At 49.3% G+C, this 22,417-nt stretch overlaps 1 protein-coding gene across 3 annotated transcripts; it reads left to right on the plus strand.

Annotated features, from left to right (window-relative positions):
• Window positions 1-6,721: 6,721 nt before the first annotated feature.
• On the plus strand, window positions 6,722-16,645 carry LOC123035102. 3 transcript variants are annotated; one of them, XM_044452980.1, is made up of 8 exons: window positions 6,722-6,759; window positions 8,725-8,810; window positions 8,913-9,042; window positions 10,126-10,239; window positions 11,932-12,031; window positions 13,359-13,687; window positions 14,109-14,543; window positions 15,966-16,645. In XM_044452980.1, the coding sequence occupies exons 1-8, from the start codon at window positions 6,747-6,749 to the stop codon at window positions 16,199-16,201; spliced, it is 1,443 nt and encodes a 480-aa protein (XP_044308915.1). In that variant the 5' UTR covers window positions 6,722-6,746; the 3' UTR covers window positions 16,202-16,645. The 3 variants fall into 3 exon arrangements, with proteins under 3 accessions (XP_044308915.1, XP_044308916.1, XP_044308917.1); XM_044452981.1 differs by having other exon boundaries at window positions 10,129-10,239; XM_044452982.1 differs by lacking the exon at window positions 10,126-10,239.
• Window positions 16,646-22,417: the final 5,772 nt, after the last annotated feature.

The following is a 22,417-nucleotide window of genomic DNA, read 5'->3' on the forward strand; positions in this document are numbered from 1 at the left end:
CTTAAACAGCTAACAAAGCCTCAGTAAACTAATTAAATGTCCTGTAGTCGAGGACAGTCGTAACCTGGCACGGAAAAGATACTAAAGTTGGTACCAGGTAGACCTCAGTGGGAAGTTTGCTCCACAACTGGGAGGCCACCACTGAGAAGCTCCTTCTTGTTGCCACCAACTGAGGCTCCCTTGGAAGCAGCAGTCAGAGGCAGGCCCCAGAGCTTAATGCTTTAAAGCACTTCCTGCCACAACAAGTAAACCTTTGGAGAGGGATTTCTGCCTTGTAAAACGGGGGGAGCCGTGAAGAAGTTGGGAAACGACCAAACCATCAGTGGCCGAGGGACAGAGGGAGGGGCGAGAAGAAAGGACATGGCAATCATGGATATTGTGGAGGGCCAGATTTGGCACTGGGGCCTAGCAATTCCCGGTCTTGTCATTGTGGAAGCTTGGCTTTTCTACCCTGGAAATGAATAAAGTGCTCCATTAGACTGAATATTGAGGCTAAAACATTAACATTTGTTTAGTTGCTCTGTGGTAATAGAGATGAAAGGAAAGAGAATCTAGTTTGTCCAGCTGGGAGGTCAGATGCCCTCAGTCTGAAGAGGACTGCTATAGCAAGGGGACCACCCACCCAAGGTCACACTGCCTGCCTGTCCTCCTGTTCCCAGTACAAAATATTGCTGTCGCTACCCATCGTCCTCTGGTTGAAGAACAAACCCCATCACCTTGGTCACCCACTGAGGACCAAACATTGCTGGGCAGTGTCAAAGTCTCTTTACTAATGGCGAGAATGAATCACCAGGACCTGCAGGGAAGACTGAATCGCCTTGAACCCCTGCAGTTTGATTGGCGAGATCACCCAGGCCCCTGCAGTTACTTAGGACGGCAGGGTAGTGGTTCTCACTGCCAACTACAAGCATCCAGAACATACACAGAGTGTTTTGCAGATTCTGAGGCACATGGGCCCAGCAGCGGGGCAGTTCCCTCCCCTTTCATCCTTTGCTGTGGGCAGCTGACCTGTCAAGGGAGACCTGGGCAACCTTAGGGGCCTCTTTCCTCTCCTAGAGGGGGAAATTCAACGGAGGGTGATTGCAAAGCTGTTCCCCTGGCAGCTTTATCTGCTCTTGCAATCAGCAGAGCAGGGGCCCTGGCAGCTTCTTGGGAAGCCATTAGGTCCCACTTCTTAACGTGGCAGCAAAGGCTAAACTGTAACCTGGCTTGGAATTGGGGTGTAGGTTTGATTTTAGAACACAAAGGCATGTATAAGCAACGTTTTTCTACCAGGACTTATCCGAATTTTCTCAACAGCAGTCACGCCACCTTCAGCCCGATCCCAAAACGTGTCACTTCATTTCTGTTTTGTCAGAATTTCCTCTCGCCTCCACCCCTCTCCTGTGCCTGCCTTTGTCAGGCTGAGTTATGCATGGGATGGCAGCCCGAGGGCCCAGAAAAAGAGCGCTGGATGAGTTGATTGAACGCCAGGAGTTGGGTACCCCCGTCACCAAGGTGACGTCCTCCCTGACCAGGGATGGAGAGAGCTCAACACACATTTATACCCCTCCGTAGCACCTGATCGGTGCCTCAGCATCACCTGACTTCCCAGACCGTAAGGCTCAAGGGCTGCTGTGGCAAAGAAACGGCCTAAGAGCCCGCAGTCCCTCCCTCCCTCCCTCGTCAGCCACCTCACTGGGCGCACAGCAGGAATCCTAGGCTCCCATTTTCGGATGTGTGGCTCTTGATAGCCTCTTTGGAGCTAAATGCCTGCGTGGAGTGTTGGACTGAGGCTCGGAAGAGCTGGGTTCGAGTCCTCCCTAGTCCATGAAGTGCACTGGGAGACTTTGGGCCATCCGTTGACTCTCAGCCTAAGCTACCTCACAGGGTTGTTGTGAGGATGCAATGAAGACAGGTATTATAGAAGCTAACAGGTTCCTTGAAGGAAAGAAAGGGGATGATGATGATGATGATATTTATTTATTTATTTTATTAAAACATTTTTATGCCTCCCCATTCGCCAAAGCCTCGGGGCGGCTTACAACAATGTTAGGTCATCATAAGTAAAAATTAAAATATATACATTAAAATAAAATACAATTATACAATATAAAATAAGCCGCCCTGGCCAGATAAAATTCAATAATATTAACATTTAAAATGCTGCTTAAATAAAAAGGTCTTTGCCTGGCACCGAAAAACAAATAACGACGGCGCCAGGCGGACCTCTCTGGGGAGCGCATTCCATAACTTAGGCGCCACCGCTGAGAAAGCCCTCCTCCGAGTAACCACCCTTCTAATTTCTTTCACGGAGGGCTCCCGGAGAAGGGCCTCTCCCGCCGATCTCAGGGGGCGGTTGGGCATATATGGATGTAAGCGCTCCTTCAGGTAACCAGGACCCAAGCCGTTTAGGGCTTTATAGGTCATCACCAACACCTTGAATTGGGCCCAGACTTCAATGGGAAGCCAGTGAAGCTGACAGAGAACTGGAGTCATGTGAACATAACGTCCAGTCCCCGTCAGCAGCCTGGCAGCTCTATTTTGAATCAATTGAAGTATCCGGACCGTCTTCAAGGGTAGCCCCACGTAGAGCGCGTGATACTGCACCAATTTTTGAAATGCTCAGGAAAAGACCATTTGGAGCAAAGAAAGAGCAGGGTGTGAGTAAGAATTAAGCACCCCTTTGCCCATCCACTGCCTCTCTTTGCCACAGCTGCTCTCGATGGGTCTGATCTGAACTGTTATTCATCTGCATTACTTTCTCCCCTTTATGTGGTCAACAGGTCCATTGCATGTTATTGGGTGTACGCTGCTTTGGGTCTGTGTTATACTGAAAAGCAGGCAAGACATTCCATTAATGAAAAAACAGACAATGTCTGTGAGCGGCGAAGAAGGGGAATCCTCGGTTGCTCCCTTGTTTTGCAATTAGTAAATACACCAAAAATTCCTATAAATGTCACCCCAGGTGTAACCTCTGAAACTGCCTCATGCCTTCCTTGTGCTTCAAACTACCCACCTCCACCTTTCTCTTTCTTTCTCTTTGATTGCTGCTGGAAATACTTTGCCATCCTGGCACTAGATGGTTAGCACACTGCTCAGCACTTTTCTGCTAGCATTCCTGGCAAAATAAAAGATGTGTTATTTCTCCATAAACTTTGTCGGTGACCTGATTTCCCAGTGTGTCAAGTACAATGGAGGAGCTGTTCTCTATGCCAGCGAGGGAAAACTTCTGGCCTGCAGTCTGATAAATCCAGTAGGGTCACTCTAGCCAGCCTGGTATCTTCCCGGGCCTTGTAAAAGGCCATCCATGGCCTGGTTCAGGACTTCAACGAAAGGTTGGGATAGGTGATGCTGGTACACTGAAGATGAATCTTGGTACGGTAGAGGAACTATGAACAATGGCTTGCTGAGAGGCAAATGGTTCTTCTAGGAGTCAGAGACAACGGACACACCAGCGGGTGAAGGAAAAAGGTGTTACTAAGAACAAACTGGAAAACAAGAAACCACAAAGAAAGATGGTGGTCTTTCTGCCCTTCAGCTGGCAGGAACCTTCTCAGAACCTTCTCTGGGCACATCACACTGACCTACCCTGCAAATAAGCACCAGTGGGTTGGTTCTTGCAGAACAAGCCACGGTATGCCCTGCGGATGGCTGGGCTCACTGTAGGCCTTCCTCAGTCCTTCTGCCACTGCCTCTTGAGACATGGCAGCTAAAATGGCCTCCCATGCTACAAATGCAAACCCTTTTTTTGCTTGCTCTGGCTCCCCCCCCCCTCCGCTGCACTTTCCCTCTGCCACTTTTTTCCTCCTCTGGAGATGACCTTTTGTGATCTCCAGGCTGACAGCCCGTAATAATCGCTCCAAAATAGCAGAGCAGCACATTGGAAGGGCAGTGACTAATTTGCTTTAAAAGAAGGTGCAAACGTTTCGTGAATTCTTATTTAGTCATACTATGCAAGGGCAGAAAGCTTGCACCTTTATTATTTATTTATTTATTTATTTATTTATTTAAGACATTTTTATGCCGCCCCCATCACAACAAAGCCTCGGGGCGGCTTACAACCAAAACAAAAATATACAAAATTATACAAAAACAAAACTTTTGAGGATCCAAAATAGGCAGCTCTTCCCACACAGTGTCCTCGAGTCATTCACTGTCAAATGCAGCAAGCGGCAACAAGGGCTATTGACCTGAAGAGACTGCAGAAAGATTTATTTTTCACTTTGCTCTGTCAAAAAGCAAACTGTCAAGAGAGTGCAAAACCACGAGAGATTTTTACTCCTGCAAGGGGGTGGCCAGAAGGTCAGCCCCTTTGCTGTGAGATCCTCTATATGTTTGGCACTGATTCTCCTCAGTGTCTTGCTTCTTTTCCATTCTTTCCCAACCCAGGTGCTCTCAGAATGGTGGAAAACTGTGAGCCACCCTTTGACAACTGTCAAAGCTTCAGCTTCTCTCTCTCTCTCTCTCTCTCTCTCTTTCTCCTTTCCTTTGTTTTGGGTTTTTTCTTTTCTTTTTCTAGATAGGGAGATGAGTTGGGTTTGCTTCCAACCATCGTGCTAGGCTAGGGAAAAGAGATTTGCTGTTGTGTGGAGTTTTAAGCAGCTGCGCCACTGATTCCTCAATGGCCCTTGCTGGAAATGCTGAGGATGGAGCTCTGCGCTGCCCTGCATGATTCGAGCCTGCCTGTGTGGCTCACTGGACCAAAGGGACCAGGGTGCTGGGAGGAGAACAAGAGGAAACTGAGAGTATCTCTTCTGCACAGCTGCATCTCTGGAATGATAGAGGAGAAAGGCTGATGTTAGCGCCTTTATGCAGAGACCCCCTCAGATCAAATGAGATGACTTTGGGCCAGTCACAGACTCTCAGTCCAACCTACCTCACAGGGTTGTTGTGGTGGGGATAAAATTGAGAGCAGGAAGAGGAGAATGATGGAAGCGCCTTTGAGTTCTTAAAAAAGAAAGCTATCAGTCTAACAATCAAACAGATAAATAAGTGGAGGGTTTTCCCCACCCCACAGAAGAAAAGGAACATGCACAAAAGAGGAAAAGCTGCTTCAACCTTTACTTCCTGCCCAAGAAGATCTTCAAAGAAGATCTGCTCCCTTGAATGTTCTCCATATCCCAACCCAGCTTACCCTGCAAGGGTGCAAACATGTTTAGCCAGAAACTGAGAATTATGGGAGTTTCAGGCCTCTTTTTTTGCACCGTACATGCATTAAGCTACTGGGCTTTGAATTGTTGCAACTTTTACAATTAAAGAGTGCTTTCTGAAATCATCCCATGAGATGCCCCCATGGTCCATTAGAAAACCTCTTGGGGTAGAGACTTCCGTGCTTGCTACTCCTTTAAGGAGCCCCCTGCCTGTTGGTGCTGAAGACTTATTAATTTGAGCCATTTTTCCTTGTCTAATGACCTACAGGGTTTGGCTTTTAGGAGCCACCAAGTCATCTCTGATTTATGGCAGCCCTTTGTCCTCCAACATGCCTTGTCCAGGGCAGTCCATCTCAGCTCTTGGAAACTCACGTTTCACTACCTCCTCTTGGCATATTCCTGCCTCATCTCCCTTTGGGTGGTGGAAAACATCCTCACTGTCGCTCCATTGCTGTTACGGGCCACCAAGTTGTCCCCAGTTGATGGCGACCTATCCACAAGCGCCCGCCAAGATACCCTGCCTTGACAGTCCTGCTCAGCTCTTGGAAACTTCAGGCTGTGGCTTCACCCCCAGGGAATATGGAGCCCAGGATGCATACGACCCGGGTGCATCCCAGCTCCTGCCGGCTTTCCCACAGCATGCCGATTAAAAGCTGCGCTGCTCGGCCACCTTCTTGTGCCAAGGGACAGCCTCCAGGCCCATTCCGGGTCAAGAGGAACATGCAGAAGTTGCCCCGTGCCTAGGAGCTCGCCTCCATCGCTTGCACTACCCTCCTATCCCGGCCTTGGAAGGCTTGGGCGGCTGTGCGTGGCCAGAAAAAGCCACCCAGCTGTTCCTGGCTTGTAACTTCTTCCCCTTGCCCAAGCAACTCAAGGCTGCTCTCAATCTTCTCCTCACAACAACAACCCTGCGAGGTGGGCTAGGCTGGGAGTGCGTGACTGGACCAAAGGCCCCGATTGTGGGGACTGGAACCTGGGTTGCCTGAGCCCCAGTCCCGGTGCTTGGAGCTCTGGGCTGGATGGACCCCTGGTGGGGGCAAGCACGGCTTTTCTTGGGTTCTTACTGGGTGTTTTTTTTAAATCTTATTTTTATCTTAATATTTATATACCGCCCCATTCCCATAGGTTCTGAGTGGTATTCCTTAAGCTTCCTAATTTTCAATGCAGTGGGGACCCCCCTCGGTACAAGAAGCAGGCTTTATTTATTTATTTATAGCCTTTCTACCCCGTCCTTAACAGAGTCTCAGGACGGCTTACAACAAAATCCAACAAACAATAAATGAACAGGAAAAAGTACAATCCACATAATGCAATAAAAAGATAGAATGCAATAAATAAGATAGAATGTGGCTAAATTACACGTTCTATTAAATTACATTTAATACGCACCTCTTGGCATGCGTATTTTATTTTATTTTATTATTTCATTTGCAAATAAGTTCTCTGCCTCTTTAAGGGGCCACAACCTGATTTCGGCGTCGGAGCAACGCGGCGCTCGGCTCCCGAAAGGGTTAAGGGGACCGAGCCCGCGCCTGCTAGAGGGGCCGAGGAATCCCCACGAAGCCCGCCTTCCGGTTGGGATTTGCAGCCTGGGGAAGCCTCCGCTTCGGGGAGATGTACGGAGTGGGTGAGTTTGCAGGGGCGGCGAGGGCTGCTCCAGGAGCGGCGCCTTCGAGAGCTGGGCGCCAGGAGCGGAGGCCGGAGAGCCGCGCTTTCGCGCTTGCCCAGCCCGCCTTCCCTCTCCAAGGCGCTCCGAGGGAGGGCATGCCTGGGCACAACAACCCTGCGAGGCTGGATAGGCGCAGACTTCGGGGACTGCCCCAAGGTCAGCTTTACGGCTGTGTGGGGATTCGAACCTGGGTCTCCCCTGCTGGAGCCTGAACCGCTCACTCGGCTGCCCACACCCTGGTGACTTCCAGATGTTTTGGCCTCCCAACTCCCATCAGCCCCAGCCAGCATGACCCATGATCCAAGGCATCTGGAAAACACCAAGTTGAGAGAAGGGGCTGTCATCGTTACACGGCACTGGCTCCGCTTGCTGGAAGTAACCCTACCCATTCCCAAGTTCGTGCCCTCCAGATGCGTTGGAACACCACTCCCATCATTCCCGAGCAGTATGGGGGCTCTATGGCAAAGCGCTCTGACTTTAATCTAACCAATGTTGGGCTTGTCTTGCAGGATGACCCTAAAGCTGTTTATCAAGTTTAGCGCCCAGTTTCCCTCCCACTACCCGAATATCCGTACCTAGGGCCAGAAGGTGGCAGTCTCGGACCGCTGAGGCTACCAGTAGCCAACATGGCTAATCCAAGTTGACAGACCTGCTCTTCATGCATCGATCTGTTTGAGTGCGTGTAGTCTGGCCAATGCGCATGGGACTTAACAAGAGTGAATATAGAAAAAGCTGCAGCTGAAATACTGAGTACAGTTCCAAATGCCACGCCTAAAGGCAATATCTCTTTTTTCCAACAAAGCTGGAAAAAGAGCGGTAAAGGGCAACTAAAAACAACTGACGGGCTGGTTTCACTTCGCTGTGGGGGAACGATGATAACAGCTGGGGCTCTTTAGCTTAGAGAAAAGTCGAGTAAGGAGAGACGTGACAAAGGTGTGCAAAATTATGCAAGGTGTGAAGAAACTGGATGGAGAACTGTTGTTCCCCTCCTATGGTACTAGAACCCAAAGTGGTCATCCATTAAGCTGATGGGTGGGAGATTTCGGACTGAGAGGAGGAGCTAATTCTTCGCACGGTGTATAGTCCAATTATGGAATCCACTTCCTTGAAGGTGGAGTGGGAGCCACCCATTTGAACAGCTTTAAAAGGAGATTGGAAAAATTCATGGAGGGGAAAGCTATCCATGGCTACTAGTCCTCATGGCTATGTGACATCTTCACTATTGGAAGCATTCTGCCTAGAGAGGCTCACCTCATGCCTACAGCACTGTCTTTTTATTGTGTGTGTGTGTGCCGGGCTAAGATATTTTTTATTTTTATTTTCCCATTCCTTTCTAAGATCTGATGTGAAGATCCAGAATTATGCTATCTTACCACCTGCTGAATATTAAAAGATTATGGAGTACTTACATTTGTAAAGGACTTCTGTATATCTTAGTCCTATGATACTAACGTTGGCATTCATTCTTGTGATTCATACATTGTCCTTGGTGTAGATACTTATGCTTTTATCCCAATTCTTAGAAGCTTAAAAGCTATTGTTAAAAAATGTCGCATTGTTATTCTAATACTGTGATGTTTTAACCATTCTTATAACTTCTATGATGGCTGGAGAATTTTCTTTACACGTATATATGCATCCTAAATGTATTTAACTGTTTCTAATAAATATTGATAACCATTCTTAATAAATATGGATAATAAAGAAAGGATGGATTTGGTTTCCAAAGGTGATGGGCATAGAGGGGGATGTACTGTAAAGATGCCCTTGTTTACAAGTATTGACTGAGCAGTGCTCCTGGGGCCGCATGGAAAGACCAAAAGTAGAGGAAGAAGCCTGGCTCAACCATGACTGTGGCTCTGAAGGGGGGATGTATTTCTTAAAGCAAGCCTCTTTGCTTTAATTTGCTTTTCACACCCACAGAGAACGGAATGGCTTCATCTACTCGGTCTGGAGTGTCCATAACATCCAGGCGAAGGAGGAGGATAGCAGCCAAATTAGCTTTGGTGGTAAGAGATCCCTCGAGGGCAGGGCGCCCAGCGAACAGCGCAGGGTGGGGCAAGGGGACGGTCTGTAAGGGGCGATCTGTTGAGGGCCCCTTGTTCTTGCAGGGGCCGGTGACTTTTGAAGATGTGGCAGTGCATTTCACAGAGGGGCAGGCGGCTTTGCTGGATCCGGAGCAAAGGGCCTTGTACAGGGAGGTCATGCTGGAGAATTACGGGAATGTGGCCTCACTGCTGGGTAAGGCTCCCCTCTCCTCTGTTGGGGCAGATTCCAAGGGACTCTAAAGCACACGGATGCGTTTCCCTCCTGCATTGATTTATTCCTCCTGATCGGGAGAAGGCCTTTCTGTATTTACATTCATTTATTGTAGGGTGGTGGTAGACGGTGAGGTAAAAAAGACTGTTACACTGGCTAAGCTTTTGAAGAGATGTTTTTAGAGTAGGGAGTGAAAAACCTCATAATAGCTGGGAAAGAATTTGCTGGTCTGGATTAGGAAAAGGAGTAGATCAAGCTAGAGAGGTAATTCCCCAACTGAAGACCCTCGACAAAACCTTGGAGGGTTCAATTCAGGCTGCAGGTGCCATCGATTTGGCCTCTTAGCTCGGTGGCTCCCCACCTCTGATGTATCGATTCATTTCTTGCGTACCTGGATGGTGGTCTAAAAAAGCTTCCTCTGTTGTTGTTGCTGTTATTATTATTATTATTATTATTATTTTGCATTTATTTTTGATACTCCATAGTGCTATAGATATTCTATTACTATTACACTGCATTTATATCCCACCCTTTTTCCTCTTGTGAAGCACCCATTCATAGCTCCATTTTATCCTCATAACAACAATCCTCTGAGGTAGGCTGAGAATGAGTGACTGCCCCAAAGCTACCCAGTGAGCTTCCTGGCCTAGTGGGGACTGGAACCCAGCTCTCCCAGGTCCCCAATCCAGCACTTGACCCGTCACACCACACTGGCTCTGCACGCAGAATGAACGCACCAGCAAAAGGGTTCATTGAAGGTTTGTTGCTGTGGAGTCCTGGAAGCTGGTGCTCTGGGCATGTGTGTATCCCCTGGACTGAAGGGACGCTGTTCCTCCTCCGCTTGCTGCCCAGCCCATGTGAAGCAGGCTCTTCCCTTCCATACAGGCCTCCCCACTCCCCCTGCTGCCCCTGGAGGTTCTTGGTGGGCACCCCAGTTAAAGTGCCGGCACAGAGCTTGCCCCTTCCCCAAGTCTTGCCATTGGATAAAAGTCCCTTAGGAGCCCTTGGGGGGTCCAGCCAAATTCCTCCTGCCAACTTTGGCTCTCTCTGTTTTTCTTTCCGAAGAAGAATCTCCAGTCCCCAAGCCTGGTTTCATCTCCTGCCTGGAACGAGGCACAGACCCCTGGGGGCCGGATTCTCGGGTCCTGGGTGAAACAGAGATTGCTAACTTCAGCTCAGGTAAAGAGGATTGTGGTACACCGCACAAACACACACTCCCTTCCTGCTTACCTGGAACTTTTCTCCCTTGGGGTGAATGTGAGTGCATTATCTTCAGAAAGATCTCTTCACTCTGAAGGACAGGAAGTTGGCCCTCAGGGATGGCTTTCTAATGGCTTCATGGCTTGGAGGGCTGCCGTGGTGTCCGGCTTGGAGCACTGGAGTGGAAATGGGAAGATCCTGGGTTCTAGTCCCCACTCGGTTGAGAAACTTGCTGGGTAACTTTGGGCCAGTCACAGACTCAGCCTAGCCTACCTTACAGGGTTCTAGTGAAAAAATGGAGAGGGAAATGTAAATTATATAAGCCATTTTTGGTTTCTGGCAGGAAAAATGATGGGATGTGCATGTAAATAGATCAGTAAGACAGAAGGAGCTTGTCTTTCAATAATCCCAACATCTGGAAGTTTCTTTGGCCTGCCTCCTCGTACAACCCCTTGGTTCAGCATTTCCTGCTACTTGTCTCAGATTGAGAACGAGCAAACTGTCTTTGAAGGAGAGGCATGTCCAGGGGTGTCCAAGCCCTTTCACTCTGAGGACCACATTCCGCTTAATAGCAGCTCCAAGGACCACATTCCATTTAATAGCAACTCCTAGGGCTTCATTCCAGCCTTGGGTAGGGCTGAAGGCAAGTGGGACAGAGCCAGAGGGAAAGGAGGCAGGAAGGAAACAGACAGGATCCTGGTGGATTTTTGCCTGAAGCTCTTCTTGCCATCAGCTCAGCCTTGAGAGAGGCCTTGCAACGGAGAGAGGAAAAACTGCATGAAAGCTGGGAATCTACCCAAGGATCGCTTCTGGGGAGAGGGGGGACAGGGAACAAACCACCTGGGAAACCCAGGAAGGCTAGATTGTAGCTGCATGCCTGAAGCCCTGTTCCCCACCCTTGCGGTAAACGCCTGGGGCCATGTGCCGTGAAGAGACGTCCACGCGCCTCTCATTTTGACATGGCCATGTTCCCTGTTTGAGAACAATGTCGCTACCCTTCAGTGGCTTTGCCATTGCTAACAGGCATGCTTGCCTAGACAGGGCCGTCTTAACAGCAGTATGGACCCCGGACAAAGCGGTGTACCGGGGCCCCTACGACAACTACAACTACCATTAATTTTGGAAGTTTTCCAATGTTCCAAGGGTTAACATACACAGATTAGTATGGGGCCCACAGGCAAGTGCTCATCAGGCTCATGCGTTAAGAAGGCCCTGTACCCAGGACGAACTGACTAGGGTTTGCTTCCGAGGAAAGGTGCCCCAGATTGTGCTGCCAGTCGAGTTGTTGAAGATGCATGCGAAGCGATGGTTTGAAGTCAAGACCTTGCTTTCAGATGATCTAGAGTTCTGTTGCAGGGGTGTGATTGGTCTTAAAAGAGGCTTTCTCACCTGTCAAGAGTTGAAGGGGGTGCCTCTCCCAAGATGCCTCTTCCAAGAGGGCCCCTTCCATCTTCTGTTGTTAGGAAGATTGGTATTTTTAAAATTCATAGTAATTAGGAACGCCTGCTTTCTAGTCGATCAGGCCACCTCTTTAATCCATCAGAAGGGCTTAAACCAAAACAAAAACACCCCAAAGGCCCCGTGATTCTTTTCCTTTGGTTCCGTCTGGTGTACGAGGTTCCTTCACCCATCCTGAAGTGAAGCTTCTCCGGTGTCTGCCCTTTCTTCCAGTGAATGATGCTAGGAAAAAGAGCATCTGCCTAGACTGTGGGAAGCAATTCGCCCAGAAATCAAAGCTTATCATCCACCAATGCATCCATGCAGGGGAGAGGTACGGATGTCTCACGGTTTTGCTTCAAGCGCAAAGCTCGGCAGATTTCCTCCATACAACCCTGGACGATTCTGTTCCGTTTCCCCCCGCCAGTGGCGACTTGACTAGCGTTGAGTCTAACCACGGGGCAGATTTTGCCGTGTATTCGTGTGCTCCTAGTACGTAAAGAAACCCGCATGCGTTGCGTGCCAGGGCATGTTCGCCTCGTGTCGTTCTTTTTCGCAGTTTTGCGTGTACGCCTGTTCTTGCTGTGTCTGTGATCGTCTCTCAGGGGTGCTGAATCTCTTCCACTCCAAGGGCCAAATTCCATCCTGGAGAATCGCTTGCAGTTGCGTTGCGCTGGTGGGTGGGTGGAACCAATGGCAAAAAGGGGGGGTCCAAAATATCCCCCCCACACACACGTGTTAGCAGAAAGCTCTGCCAGCCAGTGACTTCAGCCCTCCTCGGGGGAAAGAGAAGGCCGGGGCAGAAAAGGATCAGGGTTTGGGGTTGCGGGGGAGGCCAAGGACAGACCGGGCGGCCCCCAGGTTTGCCGGAGGTTCTGCACCCCTCTTCATCTTTTTCATGCATCTCCATAAACAGCAATCCCGAAGCGTGTGTCCATGCTTATGTACTGCTTTGAGCTCAGTTTGCAGTTTTAAAAAGACCGGCTCGTCCTTTCGTCTCGTGTTGTTGGCTTACGCATACAGCCCCGCTTTGGTCCATCGGTTCCATGTGCGTCGGCCTGGGCTTCGGCCAGGGGGTGGTGCAGGGGAGAGGAGGAGGAGAGGACCTGACTTTTTGTGAAGTCTGCCACAGGCCGCCTCCACTAGGGAGTGGAATCCGTGCTGTGGAGGAGAGTATAAAGGGAGAAGTCGGTGGGAAGGTTGTCCCCAGGGCGGCTTTCCTTGTTTCCCCATCATCCCCAGCTGCAGCTGCTCCTGGTCCTCTTTCCCACCGTTGCTCCTGCTTGCTTGTTTGGCAGGCAGAAAGCCACTGAGCAAGGAGTCCGTGGCATCTTTCCCCCACCACAGTTCTCGGGGCCCGACTGAGCCGGCCGAGCAGGTGGTTTGCAGGGGAGGGAACCCAGGCAGCTCTTGCCAGCGGGCCCCTGCGGGGGTGTGGGCCCTCAGGACATGCCCAAGCAGGTCCCCTTCGGCAGCCAACCCCCTCGATGGCATTCTGCACACCCCTTCAGCCTGGTTTGCCACCCCCTCCCTGAGCAGCACAGCGGTTTTCCATCCCTGCCCTTTCCGGAAAGTGACTCAAGACCTCAGAACAGTCCTCCGTGTGTGCATTTCCCTTTTCTTCTCCCTTTCCTTCCTTGAAATGCAATGTCTCCATGCAGTCACCTTAGGTGGACGACAGAGGAAACCAAGCTGATGCTCTCGGCAATCTCTCATAACCCGGGAGTGAAGGTCTTGATGGGCAGCACCTCTGCGGCAAACAGGAAGTACTGGAAGGCCGTGCAGGAGCACTTGCGCTCGCACGGGCACAGGCGGTCCATGGCCCAGATCATAGCCAAGTGGAAGCGCCTGAAGGCACAGTTCTTCAGCCAGGGCATGAGGGCCGCCCTCGGGCAGCTGGCCATTAAGGATGCTCCGCAGTATTATACGCAGGTGCGATCCATCTGGCTCCTGGCAGGCAAGCCCACCTTTGGAGAGCGCAAGTGGCCCGGTAAGCAATTCCAGGTTAATTAAGTAAGTAAGTAAGTAAGAGCTGTTAATTAAGAACGGGCTGGTGAAATGATCGCTTGTATCGCATTGTATCGGGAGCTGGGTTTCCCTTCATTCGTTTCAAGCAATAGATGGTCTCTTTGCAAAGGAGTTCTTCGTTTTTGATTCTCAGCTAACGGACTATAGCCTCAGGAAGGTGAGTCTCTGTGCAGGGACAAAGTAATTTGTTTGACCCCAAATTAGAAACGACTTCTCCTTTTTAGTAACCCTGGATGCTGCGAGTGCCTCTCTGGACGCTTTGCTAGAGAACTTTGAAAAGCTGGAGGGTCGGGGTACCTGGTGGGAAGCGAGGCACGTGTCCTTGGACACAGAGGTAGTCATGAAGGGGAACCCCAGACTGAAGTGTACCTTTCATGTCTCAGTTGATATTCGGAGGATAAGCACTACAGAAGGGGAGCAAGAGAAGCAGGAGAAGGAGGACAACGTCTGTGAGAGCAAAGAAGGGGCGGTCAAAATAGAACCCCTGGAAGGAGAAGAGCTGCCGAGCCACGCGGCCGCATCCCAGCAGGACCCGCCGCCGCCGCATCCTTATCCACCCTCGGAGGAAGAGTGGTCCGCCTCCCAGTCGCAGTCGCAGCTTGTCCAGGAGGGATCTTCCGAATCGGCTCCCTTCCATCCAGAAACGGAGGTCCCAACAGAGGTGAAGCAAGTGGCGGTGCTCCAGGAAATGCACTTCTCAAGTGACGACGACGACAACCACGCCGTTTGCCCGGCCGCCCTGCCGGCCTCCGACAACGGCGCCGTTCTTACTCCAGGAGCTTCCTCTCCTTCTCCACCTCCTCAGAGTTGCCACTCGTGTGAGTAAACTCTCCGAATACTTCCATTTCCTTGGGAAAGTTGGGATCCCATCTGGTCCATGCAGTGTGTGTTTCCAGAGGTGGGTAGTGTGCAGCTGTCAGAACATCTGTCTCCACTATTTTTTTTTAAATGAGAAGAATGGCATTTGTGGCATTGGATGTGCCAACAGGGTCAGATTTAGCTTTTTTTTTTGCCAGCAAGGAATGTGCATTGCTTTTGGACACTTGGTAGTGCTTAAGATACAGTGGCAATGATGATGTATTTATATCCCACCTTATTTCCCTTTATGGGGAACCCAAGGCAGCTTGCATAGCTCCATTTTATCCTCACAACAACAGCCCTGTGAGGTAGGTTCTGTTGCGAGTTTGTGACTGGCCCAGAGCTCTCCAGAGATCTTCATGGCCAAGTGGGAACTAGAACCTGGATCTCCTGGCTCCCTGGTCCAGCACTCTTTCTTCCACCCACACGGGCTCTCTAGTGTGATAAAGTTGAACGAATTATTGATTGAATGAATGAATGAATGAATGAATGAATGAATGAATGGCATAATACTGGACTTCATTTTATTTTTTAATGAAAAAATTGCATGTTTAGCCTTACAAAGGGCCAAGGGAGTCGGATTTGGCTTGTTTGCAAACAAACTTAATTTAAACTTCTGGGCATTTTATAATATTACAGATGCCATTATTTCAAAAACATTTTGCAGCATCCTTCAATGTTGTTCCATAGATTCATCGAATTATAAAATCATGGAATAGTACAGTTTGGAAGGGGCCATGAAGGCCATCGGGTCCAACCTCCTGCTGGTGCAGGACCCCAAGTCCCATCATCCCGCTCAGGTGGCTGCCCAGTCTCTTTGTGAATGTCTCTAGTGTGGGAGAGCCCCCCACCTCTCTCGGCAGCTGGTTCCACTGTCCTATTGCTCTGACAGTGAGGAAGCTTTTCCTGATGTTCAGCCTGAATCTGGGTTGTCACAATTTGAATCTCTCTTCTGTGTCCTTCACAGAAGAGAGTTAGCTTGTGTGTGGAAGTTTTGCCGTGCAAACATGCCAGACATCTTACAACTATCCAACACCAACAGTGTGACATTCATTGACAAATGGAAGGTGTGTGTGTATTTTGAATATCTGCCTTTTGGCCCTGCCCGTTTTGTCTTTGGCTCTGCCCACCAGCAGAATGAAGCTCCCGGGAGCCCCAGAATGAGATTAGTCCTTGGTCTAAAGGTATTTCGTTTGCACGCATGTTTGTGTCTGCTGTTAATACACAACACCAAGTACTGAGTCTGTGACTTTCAGTATTTCTTTCAGCTATACAAATTAACAGCAGTAGCAGCACATGAAAAGAATTCCTGCACTGGATACTTGACCGTTCTGCAACACTCTTCGCCCTCGCACTATTTATTTTTTTTTCTTTGCATCCAGGTGAAGGACTGGAACACTTCAGGAAAGAAATCATGAATTACCTAGATGCAATCCACAAGAAGCTGGAGCGCATTGAAGAAACGGTCGATGCACTTCGGCGCAACGTTGTCCCTGAAATGCCCCGGAAATTCCTTGAAGAGATCGCCGCGATTGCGCATGGTTGTTCTGCTGCGCATACAAACCTGTTGCCCGCCCTGCCTCCTGCCTCCACTCTTCCCGTCAGGAGGGACTGCTGAAAGAATTTGTGCAGCGTTCCAATCTCCGAGTCCGCAAATCTGTAATGCATGCGCATGTGTTGAAATTATGGTATGTAATGTCAGAAAACGGGATTCTCCGTGTGGGAAAGGCTGTCTAAAGACACAATCCAATGCAAGTTTGGACAAAAAGCGCAACAACTTCCGGCGTGTCCCAACCTGTGTTGTGGGACATTTTCTGTCTCAACATGCATAGGATTGCACCTTATGTGTAACTTTTACTTCTTTGGATCCTTTTTCCCCCACAACATGCAGATGGGGGCCGCTACATACTCCCTTCCCTCAAGAGGACACGCTCTTTTCTCTGTTTTGTCTCTCCTCGAATATACGACCACTTCTAGTACTAGTGCTAATTTATTTGACAGTGTGTCATGAAAGCACTCCTCCTGACATTGTAGAACCAATAAAACTTGATTGTTGTGTGTAGAACAGAGCGGACAGCATCACCTTCCTCATCGCCCCTCTGTCCCATCATCTCTGTGAAAAATGCCTTCTTTATTCCTTGTGCAATCCAGGTTGATTTAGGCATCAAAGCACAGAAGGGCCTACTTAGCTGTCTGTTGTTTAGCTGCAAAATTGTGCCTGACCCATCACAACCCCATGGACAACATTCCTGCAGGTTTTCCTGTCCTCCTCCATCCCTCGGAGTCCACCCAAGTCCACACCTACCTCCCCAGTGACCCCATCCAGCCACCTCACCCTCTGCCGTCCCCATCTTCTTTCGCCATCAGTTGTTCCCAGCATCACTTAGTCATCTAGGAGGACTCAAAAAGTCCCTGATTTGAAACATAGAAACAGAGCGAGTCAGAAGGGGTCTCCCAGGCCATCTAGTCTGACCCCCGGCTCCAGCCAGCTCCGCTCACGACATGCCCACCATGTGCATGTCCAGCCTATCCTTGAACACCCTCACCGATGGGGCCTCAACAACTCCCATGGAAGCCCATTCCATACCCTCGGGGTCCTAACTGTCAGGAAGTGCTTCCTGGCATCCAAACTGAAACTTTGTTCTCTGAGCTCGGCTCCATTGGAGCACGTCCTGCCCTCCTCTCCAGGGGAAAACAGGTCTCTACCCAGCTCTGTGTGACACCCCTTCACGTACCTGTATTTCGCCAACAGATACCCTCTGAGTCTCCTCTAGGATGTAGAGACCCAGTTCCCTCAGTCTCGCCTCAGATGGCATCCCTTGCAAACTGGCCACCAACCTTGTGGCCCTTCGGTGCACTGACTCTAACCTGGCTATATCCTTCCTGTAATGTGGAGCCCAGAATTGAACACAATACTCCAGTTGTGGGTGCACCAGAGTCATACAGAGTGGTAGTGATTCCTCTCTTGATCTACTAGCCACACTTCTGGCTATGCAGCCAAGGGTGGCGTTCGCCCTCTTGACCGCCGCATCACACTGCTGGCTCATGTTTGGCCTGCAGTCAACCAGCACCCCAAGGTCCCTTTCACAAGTGCTGCTCTCCAGCCACTTGTCCCCTAACATGTACTTATGACACCTATTCCTATGCCCCAAGTGGATAGGACCAATCTAAATCTTCCAAAGCTGTGAAAAGTTTTATATTTCCTACAGCTCCTCATCATCTGGCAGGAGAAACCTCCCCTCCCCTGCAAATTGGCCAGGTGCTACAACCGTGAAGCCTGACCCACTCTTGAAATGAAGACTTGTGGTCCATCTGAATTAGCCAGGCATGCATCTGATTGAAGCTGAAACTGCATTTCGGGAAGCAGAAACAACAGTGGATGTCCACTTCTGAAAATATGAAGGCTTTCATCTTTCCTTCGGGTGAAACAGGCAGGTTACCGAGGTAGCATAGACCAGAAATGCTGAGAAGCATGTCAGTCCTTATTAATAGCAAGGCCAGAGAGTAGTTGGGCTAGGCTAAAAAGAAAAAAAAAAAGCATTACCTAATACAGTTGTTCAGGGGAGATCGTAAAAGGCCCACCTCCCTAGTTCCCCTCCACTCAGCTCTACTTAGGCCTCCCCTGGAGTCCTGTGTCCAGTTCTTGGCCCCACAGTCTAAGAAAGGTGCAGGCAAACTGGAAAGGGTTCAGAGGAGGGCAACGGACGATCCAGGGACTGAAAAATCTGCCCTGTGAATTGAGGTCGAAGGAACTGGGCACGTTAAGCCTCAAGAAGAGAAAACTGAAGGCAGGTAGAATAGCACTCATCAAGTCCTTGAAAGGCTGCCACACAGAGGAAGGACAGGAACTCTTCTTGATCATCCCAGAGTGCAGGACACGGAATAGCAGGCTCAGGTTACAGGAAGCCGGATTCTGGCTAGGTATCAGAGCAGTGCAACAACGGAAGCCGTAACCCAGGGAGGTTGTGGTTTCTCCCACACTGGAGGCATTCAAGATGCAGCTGGACAGCCATCTGAGAGGGACGGTCCAACAGGGAGTCCTGCATTTCATAGAATCATAGAACAGAAGAGTTGGAACGGGCCATGAAGGCCATTGAATCCAACCCCCTGCTGTTGCAGGACACCACATTACACCATCCCACTCAGATGGCTGTCCAGTTTCTGTCCAGGAGCCATTTGATGGCTCTTGATGCCTTCCAACTCTACTATTTTACTCTCTGTTCTTTTTTCTCGATCAAAAAGAATCAAAATTTTAGGGTAGGTGAGGCCAAACCCACAAAACACACACACACACACACAATATTTCTTCTCAAGCATTGCCGTTGGTTATGTCATTCTCAAAAAAATATCTGCATAGTATTTCAAATCTTGAGAAGGCTCTCTCGCAATCTCACATGTGCACCCACGGCTGTGTGGACTTGGCTTTTGTTCATAGCAACACAGTTCTCGGCACAGGTGAGACATACTTGGAGGGACTGTGGAAAAAGGTTCAGGCTGCTAGGGATGTGTGAAGAATCCTTTCTGGGCATGAGAATCTTTGCAGTTCCGGGAACTCCAGTCGGCTTTGTGGGAGCTTCGGTGTTTGTGTTCCTGGGGCGCTGTTTGTGGGGTGCTGTCCAGGAATCAAGTTCCATGCACTGCGCAAGCCTCTGACATGGAGGAAAGTTGCCAATTGTGCAACTTTCTTCCACCAGGTTTGTGGAGTTCCTCTTGTGCGCAGCCCAGTCTTAGAATGCCGGAGGGAACGGATTCTGCTAGGTTTCATTTTAATTCTATGACTGTCAACAAGGGAGGCCAGCTGGGGTCCTTGCTGAGGGGTCCTCTGAGAGGCATTGCCTGGACTCGCTCGTCTTCCTCACCGCTGGTTGCAAAGCAACACGGCAGAGGATGCTGCGTGCGGCTCATGGAAGAATTATGCAAAAGCTGCACCGTCTTCCAAGCAAAGAGGGACACAAAAAGAACCACCACTGACCAACAAATGGATGAGCGATTTGTATTTTATACTGTAGTGTTGAAAGGCGGGACGCACATTTAATCAACTTATAAAGGAGGGGATGCTTTTTTGCAAGAGCGCCCCAAGACCTCAGTAGCGGACGGATATAAACGTTTTAAATGAATGAGTGAATGTGTCTCTGTCCTTCTACAAGCACATGAGAGAGACAATTATTATTATTATTATTATTATTATTATTATTATTATTATTATTGTAATAACATTTCTATGCCGCCCCTTGCCGAAACAATACAATGAAATACAATAGCACATAATAAATTACCATTAAATACAAAATACAAAAAATACATTGATTTACAAATATAAGATTAAAATTATCAGTATAAATTAAGTAAATAAAAATATAGGAGGAGAAAGAGAAGGAAGAAGAAGTTGCCCTGGCCAGATCATATGTTTTAACAATTAAAATGATGTTTAAATAAAAAGGTCTTTACCTGGCACCGAAATGCTGAGGGAAACCTAGCAGAGGGCACCCTTGGTTTAAGGGTGTGGGGAATCGACTTAGTTATGGAGATGTGATCTCATGGTTGAAATCTAGTCAGGTTTTCAGTCACTACAGGCAAATTCCTGTAACTTAGCACACAGCTTTGCAGTGGGACAGAGTCCTATGCCTGAATCTCCTCCCTCCTGCGGGGCAGCCCCGCTCTGGGAGAACGGTGTGGGTCTGTATGGCGTGACGAAGAGATGCGGCGATTTTAGACGGAGGAGGCCAGCTTCAGCAGCTGCATCCGTTGGCATGAAGACCTCTTTATACGAACCTAAAAGAGCCATTCCAACTTCTTGTTGTTCAGCTGTTCAGTTGTGTTCAACTACAAGGGATCCCATGAGCCAAATCGCACATTGTTTGATCCGGTGCCACCTCTTTCATCTGAATTATGCTCTGGCCCGTATCTTCTTGGATGGCTCTAAGCACCACACTCTTTAGCAACCTGGTTTTCTCTTGCCATGGAGCATCCCAGACACGATTTCATTCTCTAATGAGGTTGATCATGACGTGCCCAAAGTGAGTGAGGGTCAGTTTTGTTGTTTTGCCGACTAGGTTTAACATGTTTCAGCACATGCTTGTTCATCACCTTTGGTGTCCACGGAATGCATAGGCATTTCTGCCAACACCACAGTTCAGATTATGTCAAGCCAAATCTGTTGGAACAGACAACAAAATAAAATAAAGCCACATGGTAGGGGGAAGAATTGAAACTTTGAAACAAATCAGTTCTAAGTGCATCGAGAACCACGGAGTCACTGACCCTCGTAGCAGTGTGTCCTTAAAATGCTTCGCAAACCGTCCCTTACAACAACCCTGAAGGTAGACCAGTGCAAGCCCACTGGTTGTGTATGCTCAAGTGACATCGCTATTTCTACTATTATTACCGCTTGCTGCGTGCACAGACATCCTGCGATCCTCAGCCTGGGGGCTTTTGCCACCTCACCTTTCTTGCTCCTATGAGATCCTGGATTTGTATGTGGGGATGGGGTAGCTAAGGGTGTGATCCGGGTTGGGGTACTGTGCCTCCACCCCTCGCCCCACGACTTTCCAGAAAGCAGAGGCAAACGCTGGAATCATGACAGGTTTGAATGAGTTTGAAATGCAAGACTGAATGTGCTCAAATCTTGGCTGGTCTATTAGGGCTGCCAGACAGTTGCTAAAATCTAGAAGGAGTTCTGAAACATCCAATAGCTAACGGGGAAGGGAAGGGAAATGTTGGTTGTGTACTGAAGTGATGTGTTTGGTCATCCAAAGCTCTCCCCTCCGAGAGAGTCCTGGCTTCAACATGATCTCGTCAAGGTCCAACCAGGTCTGCTTTTAATGTTTTCCTCCTCGTTTGGTCTGCTCTGCTTTGGTTCAGTCACCATGTTGCGCTTTTCCCTCCAGTCAAGCTATGCAAAGCATTTCTTCCCATCTCTTCTCTGTGCCTCTCACAGGTGAAATCCTACGGCCAAACACTTGCCTCTGCGAAAGCCCACATTCCTGCCCGTGTTCCCCAGCACCTGGTGCTCCGCAACCATTTTCTGCCTTGTGCAGGAAGGCAGCCGCTATGGCCTCCTCTTCCTGGAAATTCTCAAGCCCACCCTAAATACCCCATTCAGGGTCGGCCGGTACTTTTTTGTGGCCAGAGGCAAAGGACAACATAATACCTACAGCCCCATCTTCCTTCAAGGTGGATGCCAGGGCAGCATCCTCCGAAACACCTGAAGGCCGTAGGCTAACTTTGCAGGTGCAGGGTGAATCCTCAGCACTCGGCCCTCCGAAATTGTGCCGCCGCTGGAAGAGGCAGCCTCACTGAGCCTGATGGTAGGGCCAGCTCCAGGTCTGCTCCACTGGCAGAACCTTGAGCCAGCCCTGGCTTCTCAGCCTAGCCTACCCCACAGGGTTGTTGTTTATTGACATACATCTATTTATAGGCTGCCTGTAATTGCCAAGGCCTTTCCGAAAGGAAAATAGAGACGGCGCCAGGCAGATTTCTCTAGGGAGGGAGTTCCAGAGATGGGGAGCAGCAGCAGAAAAGGCCCTTCGCCCGGTTGCCACCCTTCCCATGTCCCTGAGTTGTTATGGGGATAGAAATGGACTGGAGATTTATGTAAGTGGGATATAAATGTAAATTTAGTAATATAACAACAACAGCCCCTCCATATCCAAGCAAAACCAGGGCGACTCCATGGGCACCAGTGACTGCCCATGTTTGTAACCTTAATTGTATGATTGCCCATGCAGTGTTCATCTCTTACTCATCTCTGATGAAATATAGGCATGCCCAGTTTAAAACAGTACTCTTTTTAGATTCATGAGTTTCTCATCAAGATGCCACAGTTGGGTTTCGT

This window comes from Varanus komodoensis, unplaced genomic scaffold (assembly GCF_004798865.1).
Source record: "Varanus komodoensis strain SLA01 unplaced genomic scaffold, ASM479886v1 scaffold76, whole genome shotgun sequence".
In the NCBI taxonomy this organism is placed as follows: Eukaryota; Metazoa; Chordata; class Lepidosauria; order Squamata; family Varanidae; genus Varanus; species Varanus komodoensis.

Coding starts and splice junctions, on each gene's coding strand:
- LOC123035102 (XM_044452980.1), top strand. Junction 8,811..8,912: donor CAGCCAAATTAGCTTTGGTG/GTAAGAGATCCC, acceptor TTGTTCTTGCAG/GGGCCGGTGACTTTTGAAGA. Junction 10,240..11,931: donor GATTGCTAACTTCAGCTCAG/GTAAAGAGGATT, acceptor CCTTTCTTCCAG/TGAATGATGCTAGGAAAAAG.